The sequence below is a fragment of the Sinocyclocheilus anshuiensis genome, unplaced genomic scaffold, assembly GCF_001515605.1.
Source record: "Sinocyclocheilus anshuiensis isolate Anshui unplaced genomic scaffold, SAMN03320099.WGS_v1.1 scaffold1746, whole genome shotgun sequence".
NCBI lineage: Eukaryota > Metazoa > Chordata > Actinopteri > Cypriniformes > Cyprinidae > Sinocyclocheilus > Sinocyclocheilus anshuiensis.
In genome coordinates this window covers 1,252,153-1,268,949 of record NW_015545562.1, presented here as the reverse complement: position 1 = coordinate 1,268,949, position 16,797 = coordinate 1,252,153, and the positions used below count along the sequence as shown (strand labels likewise).

General features: G+C 43.1%; 1 protein-coding gene across 1 annotated transcript in view; it reads right to left on the bottom strand.

Annotated features, from left to right (window-relative positions):
• Positions 1–16,797, bottom strand: part of LOC107698379 (hemicentin-1-like) — an 84,874-nt gene that overhangs the window by 25,918 nt on the left and 42,159 nt on the right. The window contains exons 26-45 of the mRNA XM_016499370.1: positions 15,646–15,840; positions 15,418–15,548; positions 14,447–14,594; positions 14,198–14,324; positions 13,510–13,664; positions 13,123–13,401; positions 12,702–12,983; positions 12,043–12,151; positions 11,795–11,964; positions 11,466–11,620; positions 11,230–11,353; positions 10,640–10,741; positions 10,351–10,527; positions 10,076–10,227; positions 9,834–9,957; positions 9,268–9,443; positions 2,803–2,899; positions 2,581–2,703; positions 2,283–2,438; positions 1,707–1,982 (exon numbers count right to left, since the gene is read on the bottom strand). Of these exons, the coding sequence (XP_016354856.1) occupies positions 1,707–1,982; positions 2,283–2,438; positions 2,581–2,703; positions 2,803–2,899; positions 9,268–9,443; positions 9,834–9,957; positions 10,076–10,227; positions 10,351–10,527; positions 10,640–10,741; positions 11,230–11,353; positions 11,466–11,620; positions 11,795–11,964; positions 12,043–12,151; positions 12,702–12,983; positions 13,123–13,401; positions 13,510–13,664; positions 14,198–14,324; positions 14,447–14,594; positions 15,418–15,548; positions 15,646–15,840 (3,258 nt within the window). The remainder of the gene's footprint in view (positions 1–1,706; positions 1,983–2,282; positions 2,439–2,580; positions 2,704–2,802; positions 2,900–9,267; positions 9,444–9,833; positions 9,958–10,075; positions 10,228–10,350; positions 10,528–10,639; positions 10,742–11,229; positions 11,354–11,465; positions 11,621–11,794; positions 11,965–12,042; positions 12,152–12,701; positions 12,984–13,122; positions 13,402–13,509; positions 13,665–14,197; positions 14,325–14,446; positions 14,595–15,417; positions 15,549–15,645; positions 15,841–16,797) is intronic.

Below are 16,797 nucleotides of genomic sequence, written 5' to 3'. Positions count from 1 at the left end.
GTATTACTTGAATAGTGATCTGAAGAGTGAATTTTGCTAGTATTATAGGAGTGTAACGGTACACATATTCGTACCGAAAATATTTGGTACAGGTCTCTCAGGTTTGGTTTGCATGTGCACTGAACAAATACAGCATCGTTTTAACCACTGCATGAGTGGAACTTCATTGGAAACTTCCAGTTTTATATATTGTTACTTTTGATGAGAAACAAAGTCTCATCTTTCAAATGACGTAAATTTTTTCTGGAAATTCAAACAATAAATGCTGTTTAGATGCTCTTTTGATGTGGCGTGACAGACTGCTGTATAAACACCTCAGTTCAAATGGCAGCACTGAGCGCGATCATTGCTTCCTCTTTACTATTAATTTTAATGTGAAATAAACATGAATGAACATCTCATGCCTCATGTAATCGCTCAATCAGTGTTTCAACTGCAGAAAGACAGCAATAAAACAGCTTGTAAACAAAATGTAATGTAGCATTTCCTTTACCTCAGGCAAGTCATCAGTGTCCACAGCTCATTTGTTTGCTAGAGAAATTAAGTCTAGAGAAAAGCATTTCGCGAAATATTAGACTACATACTCATTTTATTTTACTTTACCTGTTAGTGATGTCTTAATTATTTAATGTATGTTTAAATAAATCTGTTATAATAATAATTATAATTATTAATAATAATTCCTTACATTTATATAGCGATTTTTCTGGGTACTCAAAGCACTTTACATAGAAGGGGGGAATCTCCTCATCCACCACCAGTGTGCATCATCCACCTGGATGATGCGACGGCAGCCATATTGCGCCAGAATGCCAACCACACACTAGCTTATTGGTGGAGAGGAGACAGTGATGAAGCCAATCAGTGTATGGGGATGATTAGGAGGCCATGATGATGGACAGAGGCCAATGGGCAAATTTGGCCAGGATGCCGGGGTTACAGCCCTAGTCTTTTTCGAAGGACATCCTGGGATTTTTAATGACCACAGAGAGTCAGGACTTCGGTTTAACGTCTCATCCAAAATATTGAAACATATATGAAACGATATGAAACAAGTTATGACAGTCACTATGCAAATGAATATATTTCAACAACAAATTTAAATTTTATAATTTAAAACTTTATGTGCAATTACATGTTTGCATACAATTTGAAGTTGAGTGTTATTATATTTAAAAATAAATAGTAATTGAATTTAAGTTTGGGCTCTGCTGTTAATTGTAATCTTATAGTAATGTAAAAGGGCCCTCTATAGTTTAGAGCAGAAGCTGAGGCAGATTTTTATCCCTAGGAAAATTGTAATTATAATTCTCTTTATTTAAAGAAAGAGCTATTTGTTCAGTAAACCAGTTTAATAAAAAAGAAGCAATTTTATGTTTAGGTTTTTCCTCCTGCTGTACCAAAACCATACTTAATCGTGATGTCAAAACCAAGGTACATACTGAACCGTCATATTTGTGTACTATTACACCCCTATAGTATTTTGAACAATAGTTATAAAAGAATTGATGTAACATTAAAAAATAAATTAAAATTAATTAATCAAAAATAATTAAAATGATAAAATAATAAAATAATAAGCATGAATCACTAAAAAGTTAGTGATTAAGAAGACCAGTGGAAATTGAGAAGAGTTTTTAGAAAAACTCTATTTGATGATACTGTTCGCTCAGAAAAACTATACAAACTTTGACTGTTTTTCTCACCGTGAACACTGACATCATATTTCCTGTCAGCTTGTCCTGCCACATTGACAGCAATACAGGTGTATCGACCGGTGTCGGCCACTTGAGCATCCTGGATGCGTAAAAGTCTGCCCTCGTTAAGTATTTGAGCCCTGCGGCCGGTGCTCAGCGGTCTACCATCTTTCATCCATGAAATGGCAGGTCTGGGGACCCCGTCTGCCTCACACTGCAGAGTCATATCTCCACCTCGCGTCACTGTCTCCTCATTCTGAACTGAGGAGCTGATGGAGGGACGAACTGTTTGGAGTAAAGAAAAATTTTAAATGCTTGTGAAGTCTATGTGGTGTGTCTTTTATATTGTGAGACAGCAGAAACTGAAAACCCCACAAGTCTTATGAGTACTTATATATGTATAGTAGATGAAATTGTGCCCCTAATTCATACTGACACATGCAGAATATGCAGATTGTGTATATCTAAAATTACTCAAAAGTTTAATATTGATTTTGTGGATTTACTTTTCCATAACGATATCTATTTATCGTCCATTTCTAGTTTGAGTGCCTGTTATGAATAATGTGAGAGACAAAAATGTACCATAAACTTGCAGATTGTACTCTTTCATTGCACTGCCAGCTGTACTGGAGGCCAGACAGGTGTAAGAGGAAGCATCTGCCTTCTCAACAATGGAAATCTGCAGCTGACGCCCACCAGAGAGAACACGCACACGAGAGTCTCCCTTTAGTTCTGATCCTGAGACACACACAAAATAATGATAAACTTAAGGTTAAGAGTTTGTTCGAATACCTTAAGGATCATGGAGTATGAGTTTGCAAATGACAATAAATATGATGAGGATAGTGACGAGGAGGATGGTGAGGATGAAAAGTCTTACCATCTTTCTTCCAGGTGAGACTGGGAGGAGGAATCCCACTGGACTCACACACAAGCGCAATGAGACCGCCCTCAATCACAGTCAGAGGAGACACCTCATCAGATCCACGGATACTGGGAGGAACTGGGGGAAAACAAATAACAGAGAGAGAAAGAAAAGAAGTTTACATTACACTTGACTCAAGTTCAGAATTTATATTCAAGTATATTTTCAAGCACTCACCCCACACGTTCAGGTTATAGTGCTTCTCAGCTTTTCCTGCAACATTGGTTGCCTCACACGTGTACCTGCCTGTGTCCTGGACCTGAGCACTGTTAATCTGCAAACACAAAACAATTATCAAATCAATACCATCCTAAGGTTTTTAAATGAGAAGGACAACAATCCAAAATGCCCTTCACTTGCTATTTTAGAACAGGATAAAGAAACTAATTTTAACCAACCAATAGGCCAAATTTAAACCATTTACAGATTTAACAGCCAAACTTTGATGCTGGGGTGTTGAAGCTAATTTACAGGGTGTAGTACATGGTTCCCATGATATTCTGGGTGGTTGCTAGGTTGTTGCTTGTTGGCCCAGCTCAAAACAATAGGTTACTGTCGTAACCCCCGGTTCTCGGAAACATCGAGTGGAGAGATCCAGCTATGGGAAGGGCATCCGTACCTGACCTCTGCAGAAGCATCCAATTGCACCAAGTCTGGCTAGACAGACAAAAACGTGCAGCCCCACCCACTTACCTGAGAGCATATAAGGCCTGCACGCGCTGCTATTCTCCAGTAAGTATATTCGCTTCTCGTGCAGTAAGCGGGACACAGCTGGTGGATCTCTCCACTCGATGTTTCAGAGAACTGGGTTTACGACAGTAACCTATTGTTCTCTTTCATCATCTCATGTTCGAGATCCACCTATGGGAGAGACATGGACAGCTCCCCGATTGCCCAATACACTCACAGTGAGGTTCTGTAAGCCAGAGAAGGACGGTCGCCCCAAGGAGGCGGTGCCTGACACGTTCCATAATCATGCACCTGGCAACCCTGACGCACACACATAACTGCTGTGCGCATGCAAGACATGAAACAAGTATGAGGCACACACATGTAAATAAACCCAGGAACACAAATAAAAACACCCAGGCAGGAATGCAAACGCATGCTTGGTGACATGAATGTGCGTGGCCTGCTGGCCCACTCACCCCTTTCCATTATTACAATATGAAAATAGAAAGGGAGAAGGGTTGATAACAAGGAGGGGCTATGAAGACCCCATCCCTAAAACAGAATGTGCTACCGAGGATTTGGTGACATCCAGTCGGTAGTAACACACAAACGTATGGGGAGAAGCCGAGCTAGCAGTACAGCAGATGTCCTGCAGTGACACTCCCCTGAACAAGGCCCAAGAGGCGGCTAAGCCCCTTGTGGAATGAGCTCTGATGTTTCCTGGGGCCTGCACTCCATTCGATTCGTATGCCAAAGCTATAGCTTCAACAAGCCAATGTGAGAGGCATTGCTTAGATATGGGACTCCCCTTGTGAGGGTGCGCCCATGAAATAAAGAGTTGGTCGCTCTTCTGGAAAGCACTGGTCCTGGTTATATACGTCTGTAATGCACGAACAGGACACAGACCATACAGCCTCTGATCCTCCATGGAGGAAAAAGGTGGAGGGTGAAAAGCAGATAGCTCCAACACCTCCAATGTGAACGTAGGGAAGCACTTAGGCATAAAAGCCGGGTTAGGCTTAAGAAAAACCTTATCTCCACTAAGAGAGAATTTAATGCACGAGGAATGAACCGAGAGTGCATGTAGCTCACTGACACGTTTAGCTGACGCCAAGGCCAAGAGCAAAGCTGTCTTGAAGGACAGCAGCTTTAGGGAAATACTTCCCAGGGGCTCAAAAGGATATTGAGACAGAGCCTCCAGCACCATGAAGCGGTCCCTTTCAGGAACAGTTATCCTGATGATTGGCAAAGAACGACGAGCACCCTTCATAAATCTGCGGATTAGAGGATGCTGCCCGACCGTTGAGCCCCCAAAGCCCACATGACAGGCAGAAATAGCCGCCAGGCAGACCTTGATAGTGGAAAAAGACTTGCCTTTATCCATAAGGTCTTGTAAGAAACACAAAATATCAGGAACTGAACACTGATATGATGTGAGACCACACCCATCGCACCACCCTTCAAACACTTGCCACTTACAATCATATAAGGACTGTGTAGAAAAGGCCCTGGCATTCTGTATAGTAGCAACCACTCGCGGGGGAAGCCCTAGTGCGTTTAAGTTTGTCCTCTCACGGGCCAGGCCCAGAGAGCCACCCTGTCTGGGTGTGGGTGATAAATCTCCCCATTCGCTCGAGACAATAGGTCTGTGCGGAGGGGGAGGCGCCACGGCTGGGCATATAACAGAGGGATTATCTCTGCCAGCCACGGTGCTTTGGGCCACCTGGGTGCTATCAGAATGAGAGATAGGCCCTTCTCTCTCACCCTGGCCAGTGTGGGGATTATCAGGCACAGGGGAGGAAAAGCATACAGCAGGACTTTGGGCCAAGGGTGGGCCAGTGCGTCTACCCCGAGGGGCGCGTCCACATCCTTTACCGAGAAGAACATGGGACAATGGCTGTTTTCGCACGAGGCGAATAGATCTACGGTTGCCTGTCCAAATCTCATCCATATCAAGACCACTATCTGAGGGTGGAGGCGCCAATCTCCGTAGAGTGGGTTCCCCCGCGATAGAAGGTCCGTGCCTCTGTTTAGAATGCCTGGAACATGAGTCGCGTGTAATGACAGGAAAAACCGCCTGCTCCACACTAAAAGCTTGTGAGCTAGAGCGTGAAGTTTCAACAGGCGCAAAAAAATCATGGCAATTGATATATGCCACTGCTGTGGTATTGTCGCAGCGTACGAGCACATGGTGTCCCTGCAGGCGAGGCAGAAAATAATTCAGAGCTTTCCATATGGTCAAAAGCTCTAAATAATTTATGTGCTGAACGCAGTCTGCTCTGCCACAAACCGTTCACCGTTCTGCCCTCCTGGGTGGCACCCCAGCCTGTTATGGACGCATCTGTCATCACGACTTTCTGCAACATCACCGTCCCCAAAGGGGTTCCCTGTGCATAAAAGTCTGTGCTCCTCCAGTGGCGCAGAGCTGCTGTACAGGCACGTGTCACTGTTACAGAGCGGCAGAGATCACGTAATGGGCTGAGATGAAGAGGGAGAAAAATCAATTCATGAACGCTCTCATTCTCAGAAGTCCCAGAGGCAAAACCTGGATAGATGAAGCCATAAGACCCTGCAGTCTGAGACATGTGCAATATTGCACTTTCGCTCCTTCCCTGAACTGCAACACACAGTTCATTAGAGAGAGAACGCGCTCTTGCGAGAGACACGCTCGCATGGAGACTGAGTTCAGCTCCAAGCCCAGAAAAATCACACTCTGACTGGGTATAAAATTGCTTTTGTTTACATTCACCCTGAACCCGAGAGATGTGATGTGCATGAGCACACGGCAGGTGTCCTGCAGCACTTTCTCCTTTGATCCGGCTATTATAAGCCAATCGTCTATGTATGTCAAAATCCGCAGACCTGACAATCTCAGGGAAGCTAAACCCACCTCCGCACACAGACAGAACGTCCTTGGGCTGAGAGCGAGCCCAAATGGGAGAACTGCGAATTCATAACATGTGCCTTGATAGGCGAAACAAAGAAACTTCCTGTGTGGCGGATAAATGCTTATGTGGAAAAAAATCATCTTTTAGATCGACCGATGTGAACCAGTAGTTCCGTTTTATGGTGCGGGCCAGAGTGCCGGGGGTTAACATTCTGAAATTGTATTTCCTTAAGTGTTTGTTTAACACTCGGAGGTCCAAAATGGGGCGGAGAGAGATGTCCTTCTTTGGAACCAGGAAATAACGAGAATAAAATCCCAGATTTATCAGATTGGGGGGTACCACCTAAATCGCTCCCTTGTTTAGAAGGGAAGAGATGTCCTCTTTCAGAATGTGAGCGGCGCTCTCCTCCATATGTGAAGAGAGAACGCCGTTGAAATGGGGGGGTTTTATAACAAACTGTAGGCCTGTAGTCTCAAGACTGACGGCTGAAATTCTGGAATCCATGGCAGCTTTCATTGGCCAAGGCCCGCCCATGAGGCCGTTTGACCGACATGTCAAACAACCAATCACAGTTCGTTTCGTTCAGCGTCACGTTTCGGGGCGTGGAAATGTCGCCACAATAACAGACCGGTGTGTAAAACTCATTTTAAATTTTAAATTTTAAAGCATTTTAAAGACTCTATGCCGTGAACTTTAAATATTTCACATACTTTTGAAAACCCAGCGTTTAGTTGATCATGATAAGCGCTCATTGTCACAGTTGTAAACACAACGACTTTCTTTTTTCGTGAGGGGGTTTGGCGTCACGGCATCTTTGTTTCCAGGTGGAACGTTAAAGAACGCGACACACACGTCTCCCGGAAATCCTATATAATTCAACCAATCCGATGATGACTTCGAAACTCCTGAAGTGTTTCCACTTTTGTGTGCTGTATGCATCAGACGTTCAGCCAACGGTCCGTGGGCGTGATGTCTGAGGCTGAGACTAGTAGACCTGCATTATTGTACGTGTCACCCAATCGGCACACACTGGGCAACACTGGGAACTGTGAAACCACTTTGAACACAGGGTGGGCACCCACTAGTAAGGGGGGGCTGACCTCGCCAAATGAGACCCTCCGTTTCTTTAACGGGGGAATATGAAGGGCAGAACAGGCGTCCGGTGGGCTGTCCGCCCACAAACACGGACTCAAAGCCCCCCGTGGCCGTGCATCAGGCCGGCTGCTTGCGTTTGTGACCAGAGGTAGTGGAATTAGGGGGTTTCTTAGCCGCGGCAAAGGATGTTTTCCCCCACGGTTTTGCAGGCAAGGGCTTACCGTGCTGTGCTGGCGGTTTTCACGAGGTTTGGCTCTGACTGGACCCTGGAAATTTCGACCCGCTGCAGGCGGGTTAGATGGCCGTGGAGGGGGAACCTGGCGTGGCGCTCATTTCCGGGGAAGACATAACTTAAAAGCCTTGTCCTCTTTCTTTTTGTCATCACAGCGCTGCTGCATAAGGGTGACGGCAGGGCCGAAGAGGGCTTGACCGGCCTCCACTGGTGCTCACGCGACGTGCCGCTTCTCGCTATCACTGACGATGTAAAGAGCCATTGACCGCCCACTGGCTTGGACGGCCTGGCGGGCATTACGGAGAACAAGATCGTTGACCATAACGATCTCCTTCCAGAGCGAGGGCGGGGCAGACCCTTTCTCCAGCTGCTGACCCATGTCCTCGAGAAGCTCGGCCTGGTAAGCCGAGAGCAGAGAGGAGACGTTCAAGGCTCTGACTGCTAACGCAGAGGCCTTGTAGGAAGCCTCATGGATGGACGCAGAAAACTGGTCCATTTTGCTAGGGAGAACAAGCTTGGGAGGGGCGAGCAGCCCATATTGAGAAGGGTTGAGGTGTCTGGCGATGTAAGGCTCGATGTCAGGGGGGTCACCCATGCCGAGGGCCATCATGTCCTTCACCTTGAGACCCGCGAGACCATGTTTGAAGTGAGTCTCCCCAATTTTGAACTCATGTGCTTGGCACAAGTGGGAAGGACAGGGAGAAGCTGCTTTCTTGGGCCGGGAAGCAGTCCCAGGAGCTTCCCATCGTAGATGTCCCTCTCCTGGTCGGTGGCACTTTGTAATGCCGGCCATTCAATATTGAGGCGAGCGGCCGCTCGCTCACAATATTCAATGAGGGCGGATTGGGGTAGAGCAGCAGGCGCGTGAGCCTGAGGCACTACGGAAGGCGGGATAGCCTTCTCATCATCAAAGCCTTTGAGAAGGCCTGCGTCGTCCTCGTCCCCAAAACCTGGCGGCTCGTTTACAAATGAGGGTTCATCCGTTAAGATGTCCTCAAGGAAGGCGGATTCGACTTGGTCAGCCCAATTCAACGCTGGTGCTCCCCAGGAGTCCCCCGGGTGCGCGACATTGTCTAACTGTTCGAAATCCTCACTTTGAGTAGTGGCCACCTTATGCCTGAGGTGACAGAGCTTGTTGGTAAGTGCCAGGCAGTGGCTACAATTTTCGGGGAATTCCAGAGCTTCCTCCACGTGTTTGAGTCCCAGGCAGACCACGCAGTACGGGTGAGAATCCCTGGCGAAAGGCAATCATTGGAGGAAGCAGAAGATTTGGAGAGTGCTATCGGAATGGGCAGTAAAATCCAACCGATTGGCAGCCGTGACAAAGGGAACGAGCGAGAAAAAAGGTGGACAGCCTAAAATGAAGTGCAGCGTGGGTGGCTTGCAGAAGGACACAGCTGTAATAGAGAGCGAAACGATCAGGTCCGGCGGAGGCTGATCTGAGCGATATGTCCTCCTGAAGACAAATGTGAATGTCCGAAAAATTCCAACGAGCTGTGAAAATTAAACCAGAGGTCGCGAGAAGCGAATGTCAACTGGAGAATAGCAGCGCGTGCAGGCCTTATATGCTCTAAGGTAAGGGGGTGGGGCCTTACCTGGCATTGGCTGTGCGCTTCTGTCTGTCTAGCCAGACTTGGTGCAATTGGATGCTTCTGCAGAGGTCAGGTACGGATGCCCTTCCCATAGGTGGATCTCGAACACGAGATGATGAAAGAGAACTTACAGGTAGCTTATAGGCTGATGGATGTACTGTACCTTCAGTAAGCTGCTGTCCTCTGACAGGCTCAGACCTGGTTTTCTATAGAGTGGTCGACCATCTTTCCGCCAGCTCAATGCAGGTGGAGGGATGGCATCACTCTGACAATGCAGCTGGACTGACTGACCCATCTGAACAGTTTGGTTCACCTCCTCACCCATGATGTTGGGTGGCACTGAAGAACACAGACACACGCAGATAAAAAGTTTCTTATGCTCACCAAGGCTGCATTTTTTTAATTGAGCAAAAACGGTAATATTGTGAAATATCATTACAATTTTAAATAACTGTTTTCTATTTTAATATACTTCTTGTGATGGTAAAACTGAATTTTCAGCAGTCATTTCTCCAGCCTTCAGTGTAAAATGATCCTTCAGAAATCATTCTAATATGCCGACTTGGTGCTCAAGAAACATTTCTTACTATTATAAATGTTACAAAATAATTGTTCTGCTTAATATTTCTGTGGAAACCATTAAAATTATTTTCAGGATTCTTGGATAGAAATTTCAAAAGAATCAAGATTTTAATCAGGTTTAGGAGTGAGTGTGTCTTCTGAGCTCACCGTACACACGTAGGTCATATTCTCGGTGCTGTTCTCCACCTGCATTCACAGCAACACAAGTGTAATGACCTGTGTCACTGACCTGTGCACTAACAAACGACAACACTCTGCCACCTGACAATACCTAGTAAAAGAGGAAATTGAAAACTGATGCAGCCTGTTCAAAACTTTTAAGTAGAGGTAATTGTGAATATATATGGCTATATATGCATGACAGCATCCAAAGTCCCACACATACAGACCTGGATTCCATCTGAAAAGCTAGAGACAGGGCTGCCTTCTTTAAGCCAAGTAAGGCTGGGCACAGGAACTCCGGAGGCTTCACACTCTAACCTGATTGGGTCATTCACCACCACTGTTATCATTCCTCCTTTACTGGAAATATAAGGAGGAACTAATGGAGACACACAAAGAGTGTTAGACAATCCAAACCAAAAAAAGGAGTATTTTAAGAAAGAGTTTATCACAGCCAAACTTGTGACTGAAAGGTTGTTTAGTGTTAGTCAAACACACTCACCATACACCTGTAGACTGTATGTGAGCTCAGTGCTGCCAGCCACATTGATGGCCACACATTTGTAGAGGCTAGCGTCTGACACCTGTGCACGGTCAATCTCTAGCACCTGACCTCTGCTCAGAATGTTAACTCCCGCAGCACTCGTCAATGGACGACCGTCTTTATACCACGTCACAGCTGCAGCAGAAAAGGCATGACAGAAGAAACTACACCACCTGTACTTTTGTAAATGATTACTAGCCAGTATTTGATATTGCCCTAAAAAACGAGGAAATGTAGTAAGACTCACCTGGCAAAGGACTTCCTGTTGCCTTACACTTCAGCTGAATTTGGAAGCCAGCAAGGATGGTTTCATTGAGCGTCTCTCCAGAATACTGGATGCTGGGAGGTTCTATAAAACACATGTAAATACTTATTTACTGAAATGCATGTTAACTTAATATATATAAACACAGATTAATAAATAAAAACAAATAAAATGCATAAATATAAATAAATTAATAAAAATAAATGGATAAATATAAAAAATGAACTCTCATCACTGTAATACTCTTTTTTTGTTAAATCAGCATAAGTTACCTTATAGTAACATGACATAAACTTGCAATTAAACTATTATAATCAAAATTATTTTAAATTAAAATCATTTAAATATTTCAAATAATGAGATGTTTTTCACATTAACCTAAAGAAATGATGAGTAAATGTGTGTAATTGTGTTTAATTGTCATGAAAATAATCATAATATAAATAGAAAATATATATAAAAAAATTATTTTGATTTTTCCAGGTTTTCTGAAATACACACAATTAACTTCAACTATTCAACTAAGTTAATATGCCTGTGCCATCTTGTTTTTTTTTAAGTATATTTCCTACCATGCACATTGAGGCGAATGTGCTGTTGTGCCTCGCCTGCTGCATTAGTTGCCACACACGTATATTTCCCTGCATCCTCCAGTCTGGCCTTCTTTATGTGCAAAACCCTGCCTGCAGATTCCAGCTACATGCCAGACAGAGCGATAAAGAGAGAGGAGATGATATATGTGGTTATGTAAACCTCCTCAAACACTTGATTTATTTTGGAAGGCTTCTGTCATGCTTTAAAGTCTGACCTTCAGAAATTCTTGTGTGGTGTCCACAGGACGGCCATCTTTGAGCCATGTGATGCTGGGAGGTGGCATTCCAATGACCACACACTGGAGGCTGATTGACGTGTGGAGGACCACAGACCTCTCAGATGGACCGGTAGAACGGATAGTTGGGGGGACTGACAGACAAATATTAAAGAAATAAATAATTAAATTTTTACAATAAAAGTACCTGAAATGTGTCTGTAACTTAGAGGAACTTAAAAAAGTCACCTTTTGACCTTCCCTCTGTGAGCAGATGAGGCAAACATCAAACACAAACATTAGCAAGAAATAAAATAAATGATTATTACCATGTACAGATACTTTAAATTCTCTCTCTTGTTCTCCAGCCTCGTTAGTCGCTACACAGTGAAAAAGTGCTGTATCAGACACCTGAGCACGCGAGATGACCAATCGACGGCCATTTGACGTGATCCGCACCCCTTCGCCCTGCCTCACCGCCACGCCATCCTTCAGCCACCTTAAAAGAGAGAGATAGATGCAGATGAGCGACTTTTCAATTCAGTATATGTTTGAATATGTGTGCATGTGTACTCACGTGATGGTTGGCGTAGGTGTGCCTGTAGCATAACACTCAAGCTCTAGGATATTGTTGAGGATGACTGTTGCATCTGTGGTTTCACTTGCCCCATCCACAACAGGAGGAACTGAATACACACAAACAAAAAGTATGGTCAGACGTTACAGCATCTCCGGAATTGTAAACCAAACAATGCACGAATCAACCATGTCTTTGAAATCATGCGCAACAAACTCACATAATGAATGCCACATGCTTGGGTCACATCACTGGATACTGCCTCTACAATCATCCTTTAATCTCACTAAATCTTTTATACATTTCCTTCATTTGTTGTTAACCAGTTTATAGGCTCGTAAAACACTTTGCTGTTAATTTCCTGTAATCACATTCCCATGATGCAACACAAATGTGGACTGAGTGATTGCGCTGGTATGTTGGACGCATGTATTAGGACCGTAATGTTGTCCAGATGCTCAGAAGATCAATGTGCAGGTTGAGACAAGATCTGTCTGGCTCATGCACACAAAAACACAAGACGCCGAACTTCCTGATTTGTGTGGATAGTGAAGGATGAGATGCCTTGAGATTTAAAAGTACCGAATGTTTTTTAATTCAGGTGACTTCTCTCGACTTTTAATAAATCGCTACAAAAATGTAAATGTGTGTGCATATACCTAAGACACTGATGTCATATTTGATCTCCCTCTCTCCAGCAACGCTGGTAGCCACGCATACATATCGACCAGCATCAGATGGAAGAGCACTGAGGATTTCAAGTTTGCGGCCCTGCTCCAGAACACGCAGGTTCTCTCTAACAGCCACCGGTGAACCATCCTTCAGCCAGGTCAGTGAGGGAGGAGGGTGACCTTCAGCCTCACACTCCAAAATCAGAGATTTACTGAGCACAACCTTCATGTCTGTGGGACCATCAGAACCGGCAGTGATGGAGGGAGGGACTGAATGATGGAAAAAAGGAAACATGAACAAGTGTTACTATTTCTAGGCAAATAAAATATTTAACTAAAAATGAACATTGATTATAGAAATTTACAGGCCTGGAAATTAAACTTTTTTTTTGATTGTGAGAGTCCTCACCATAGACATCCAGCTCATAAACTTTTTCAGCGGTGCCTGCTACACTGGTGACTTTACAGGTGTACTGTCCAGCATCTGTCACTTGAGCTCTTGAGATCTTGAGGGACTGTCCTCGGTCCACATACTGGGCCTGTCTGTTGGACAGAATGACCTCTCCGTTTTTGTACCATGTGATGGCAGGGAGTGGCACACCCCGAACCTCACACTCCAGAGTCGCCAAATTACCAAGCAGAACTGTTACCTCAGAAGTCATGTTTCCTCCCTTAATACTGGGTGGTACTGAGTAGGTAGAATGGAAAGGCAATAATTTAGCATGTAGAATTCAGAATTTTTTTATTCTGTTGTTGTTAAAAAACATAATAGGACATTATGTAAGAGTAAAATTACCAAAGATACTGAGGTTAAAATCCTTGGACTGCTTTCCTGCTGCGTTGGTGGCACTACACTGGTATCGTGCCTGGTCACCTAAGCGAGCACTCTTTATCTTCAACTGCTGTCCTCTGTTTAAAACTTCAATATTGTGGTCACCCAAAAACACAGGCCTAAAACAATGAGTTAAAGGGGCAGATAACGCAAATTTTCTTAGTATTGTTTCAAAATATAAGAATCAGGAGTGAATTCACTGAAAATGAATTATGCCCCAACTATTTGCTTGTACTGTGTTGATTTAGCATCTGATTAACAAAAGGAATCAAGCAAATAAGGTATTGATGCTCATGTAAAAAGCCGTTTTCTACAACAACAATTCCCAAACCTGTGCTGGGTTATGCCAAAATTCATTTACCTGCTTTCCCTGAGTGCTGAAAGCACAACATTAATTGTGTCAGGTAGGGGTTTTGTGAAACTGTAAGAAGCCTGATTTGCATAGTAAAATATTTACACTTGAAATACTGACAACAAACTCACAGCAGAGCACTATTTCAGTGCATTTAGTGCCTGGTTAGACTGGGTTTTGGGTGGATAGTGAATAAGATGCAATTTTAAGAGGCGCAACTTTTTAGTGAATTCACCCCTTTGTTTTTTTCCTGATCAGATGTATAAAGTGTTCTTTACAAAGCTTTGTGGAGTAACTTACTTCCTGTCTTTGTACCACTGAATTGTGGGAAAGGGATCACCTTTGACCCTGCATTCCAGATTGATCTCCTGATTGAGCACAGCAGAGAGGTCACGTGAGCCAACTGTCCCAATGATAGTAGGAGGAACTATGAGGAGGCAAACCATATAATAAGATGTAATACCAGCTTGTAAAAAGACAACAAATCCACAAATAAGTGGATGTTATTACAGAATAACTTTAAATGAAACAAAATTTTTTGCAACGTACCCAATACATCTACGTAAAAGTCTCTCTCTGTGCTTCCAGCAATGTTGATGGCCTTGCAGGTGTAGCGTCCAGCATCTACAACAGCTGCTTTCAACAGCTTAAGAGTTTTGCCCTTCTGAAGAATCTGCACGTCGCTGCTAGTAACCACCTGGTTAAATGATACAAATAGTTATTTGACCAATTATAACAACAAAAACAACATATATTAACATAGATCTTTTTATATTGCAAAGGAATTTTACATCTACCTATCAACCTCTTTTAAAAATATTGATCAGAATAAATCACTCCAAAACATCAATCAATAGTAAAAGGCTATAATCATGTTTATCTTGTGGGAAAAAATCCTAGGAATATCTGCTATTCCAACATTAATCTGAATCAGCAGCCTCTGCTCTCCCTGCAGTGCAATTAGAGATTTCCTAATTGTTGACTTCATTCTGAAATTGATTCTCGTAAAAGAACATTTATAAGAAGCACTGGGGTTTTTTATGACCTGTTCTTGGAGCTCAAACCCAGTGATCCGAGGAAACTTATTTGTGATTGGCCTCACTGAAGGAAATGCCACTTTTATTTCTCATTATGCTTATTTTAACTGGTTTATGCACATTTAATTAGGCATATTTAACAATGTGAAATGGCATACAAAATGTGCTTAACTTCCATAATGTGACGTAATTCCAAACAGAATATTTAGTGGGAAATAATGTAGGACTGGACTTGATTTTATCCAGGGGGAAGTGATTGCATTGGAACATATTAGGCACTAATATATTTTTATTATTACTTATTTATTTTATTTTTTAAATTATAGGTCTTTAGTAAGAATTACAGTTTTTGGATATTTAAGGAGAAAAATAGCTTGAGAAGCAGAGATTTTTTTGTCTTTATAGTTTTTTTCTCTCTAAATCACATGCATTGATTACACAGAACAAGACCATGTGATTTTCGGTGAATGTCATTGCACTGACCTCAACTCCATCTTTGTACCAGGTGATGACAGGTACAGGTGTGCCTGTGACATCACACACCAGGTTGGTTGGTTGATTCATCACTACAGAGACATTGGATAGCAGGCCATTGTCTCGAATATCAGGTGGGACTGGATAAAGGGGAAAGAGGAGACAGAGAAGAGAAAGGTTGTGCAAGGTGCTGAAAGAGAAACAATCTTAATAAACGTTTTTAAATGCTGCACTAACCGTTGACCTTAAGTTGGTATTTCTTCTCTGTTGTACCAGCATCATTGACAGCCATGCAAGTGTACTCCCCATTATCCAGAGGGGACACCGAGGCCAGGATGAGAAGAGTGCCATCCTCCAAAATGGACACACCTGGCTCATTCCCTGTCAACTCCTGACCATTCCTAAACCACTTTATTACTGGCTCAGGAGTGCCTGCAACAGTAACGATTAATAAATATATTAAAAATTCACAATAAGTTTTAATTTGATATTGAAGCAACATTGTGAATATCACAGTAACTTAAATGCAATTTTAGCCATAACATTTTCTAAAGCCGGCAAAAATAGACTATCTTTCTTTCTTTTTTGCAACATACAAGTTGAGACGCTGCTCGCATCTCAGCATGTCTAACAGACATTTCTTGTTGGATGACGGACCATCACCTTCAACTCAACCTGGCTAAGACAGAACTGCTTGTGGTTTCAACATACCCATCACTTTATTAAAATTTCCCCATCCAGTTAGGCTCATCAACCATAACTCCTTCAAAAACAGCTAGAAACCTTGGGATTGTGATTGATGATAAGCTGAATTTCTCAGACCACATTGCTAAAACTGCCCGGTCCTGCAGATTTGCTTTATACAACATTAGGAAGATCAGGCCCTTTCTTTCAGAACATGCAACACAACTCCTTGTTCAAGCTCTTGTTCTATCCAGGCTGGACTATTGCAATGCTCTCTTGGCAGGTCGTCCAGCCACTTCTATCAAACCTCTACAATTAATCCAAAATGCCGCTGCAAGATTAATCTTTAATGAGCTGAAAAGAACGCACATCACACCTTGTTCATCAATTTGTACTCGCTACCAGTAGCTGCTCGCATAAAATTCAAGGCATTAATGTTTGCCTACAAAACCACAACTGGCTCTGCAGTCTGCACCCCTTTACCTAAATTCATTACTTCAGAGTTATGTGCCCTCTAGAAGCTTGCATTCTGCAAGTGAACAATGCATTATTGTGCCATCTCAAAGAGATGCTATTTGACCCTCTATCTCTAGTACTTTCTATTCAATTTTAATTCTACTTTATCTTTTTATCTTCTTTTTTTATTTAAAAAAAACACTAGCTTTCTATTTTTTCTATTCTATCTACTTGTTTTTATTTGTGTGT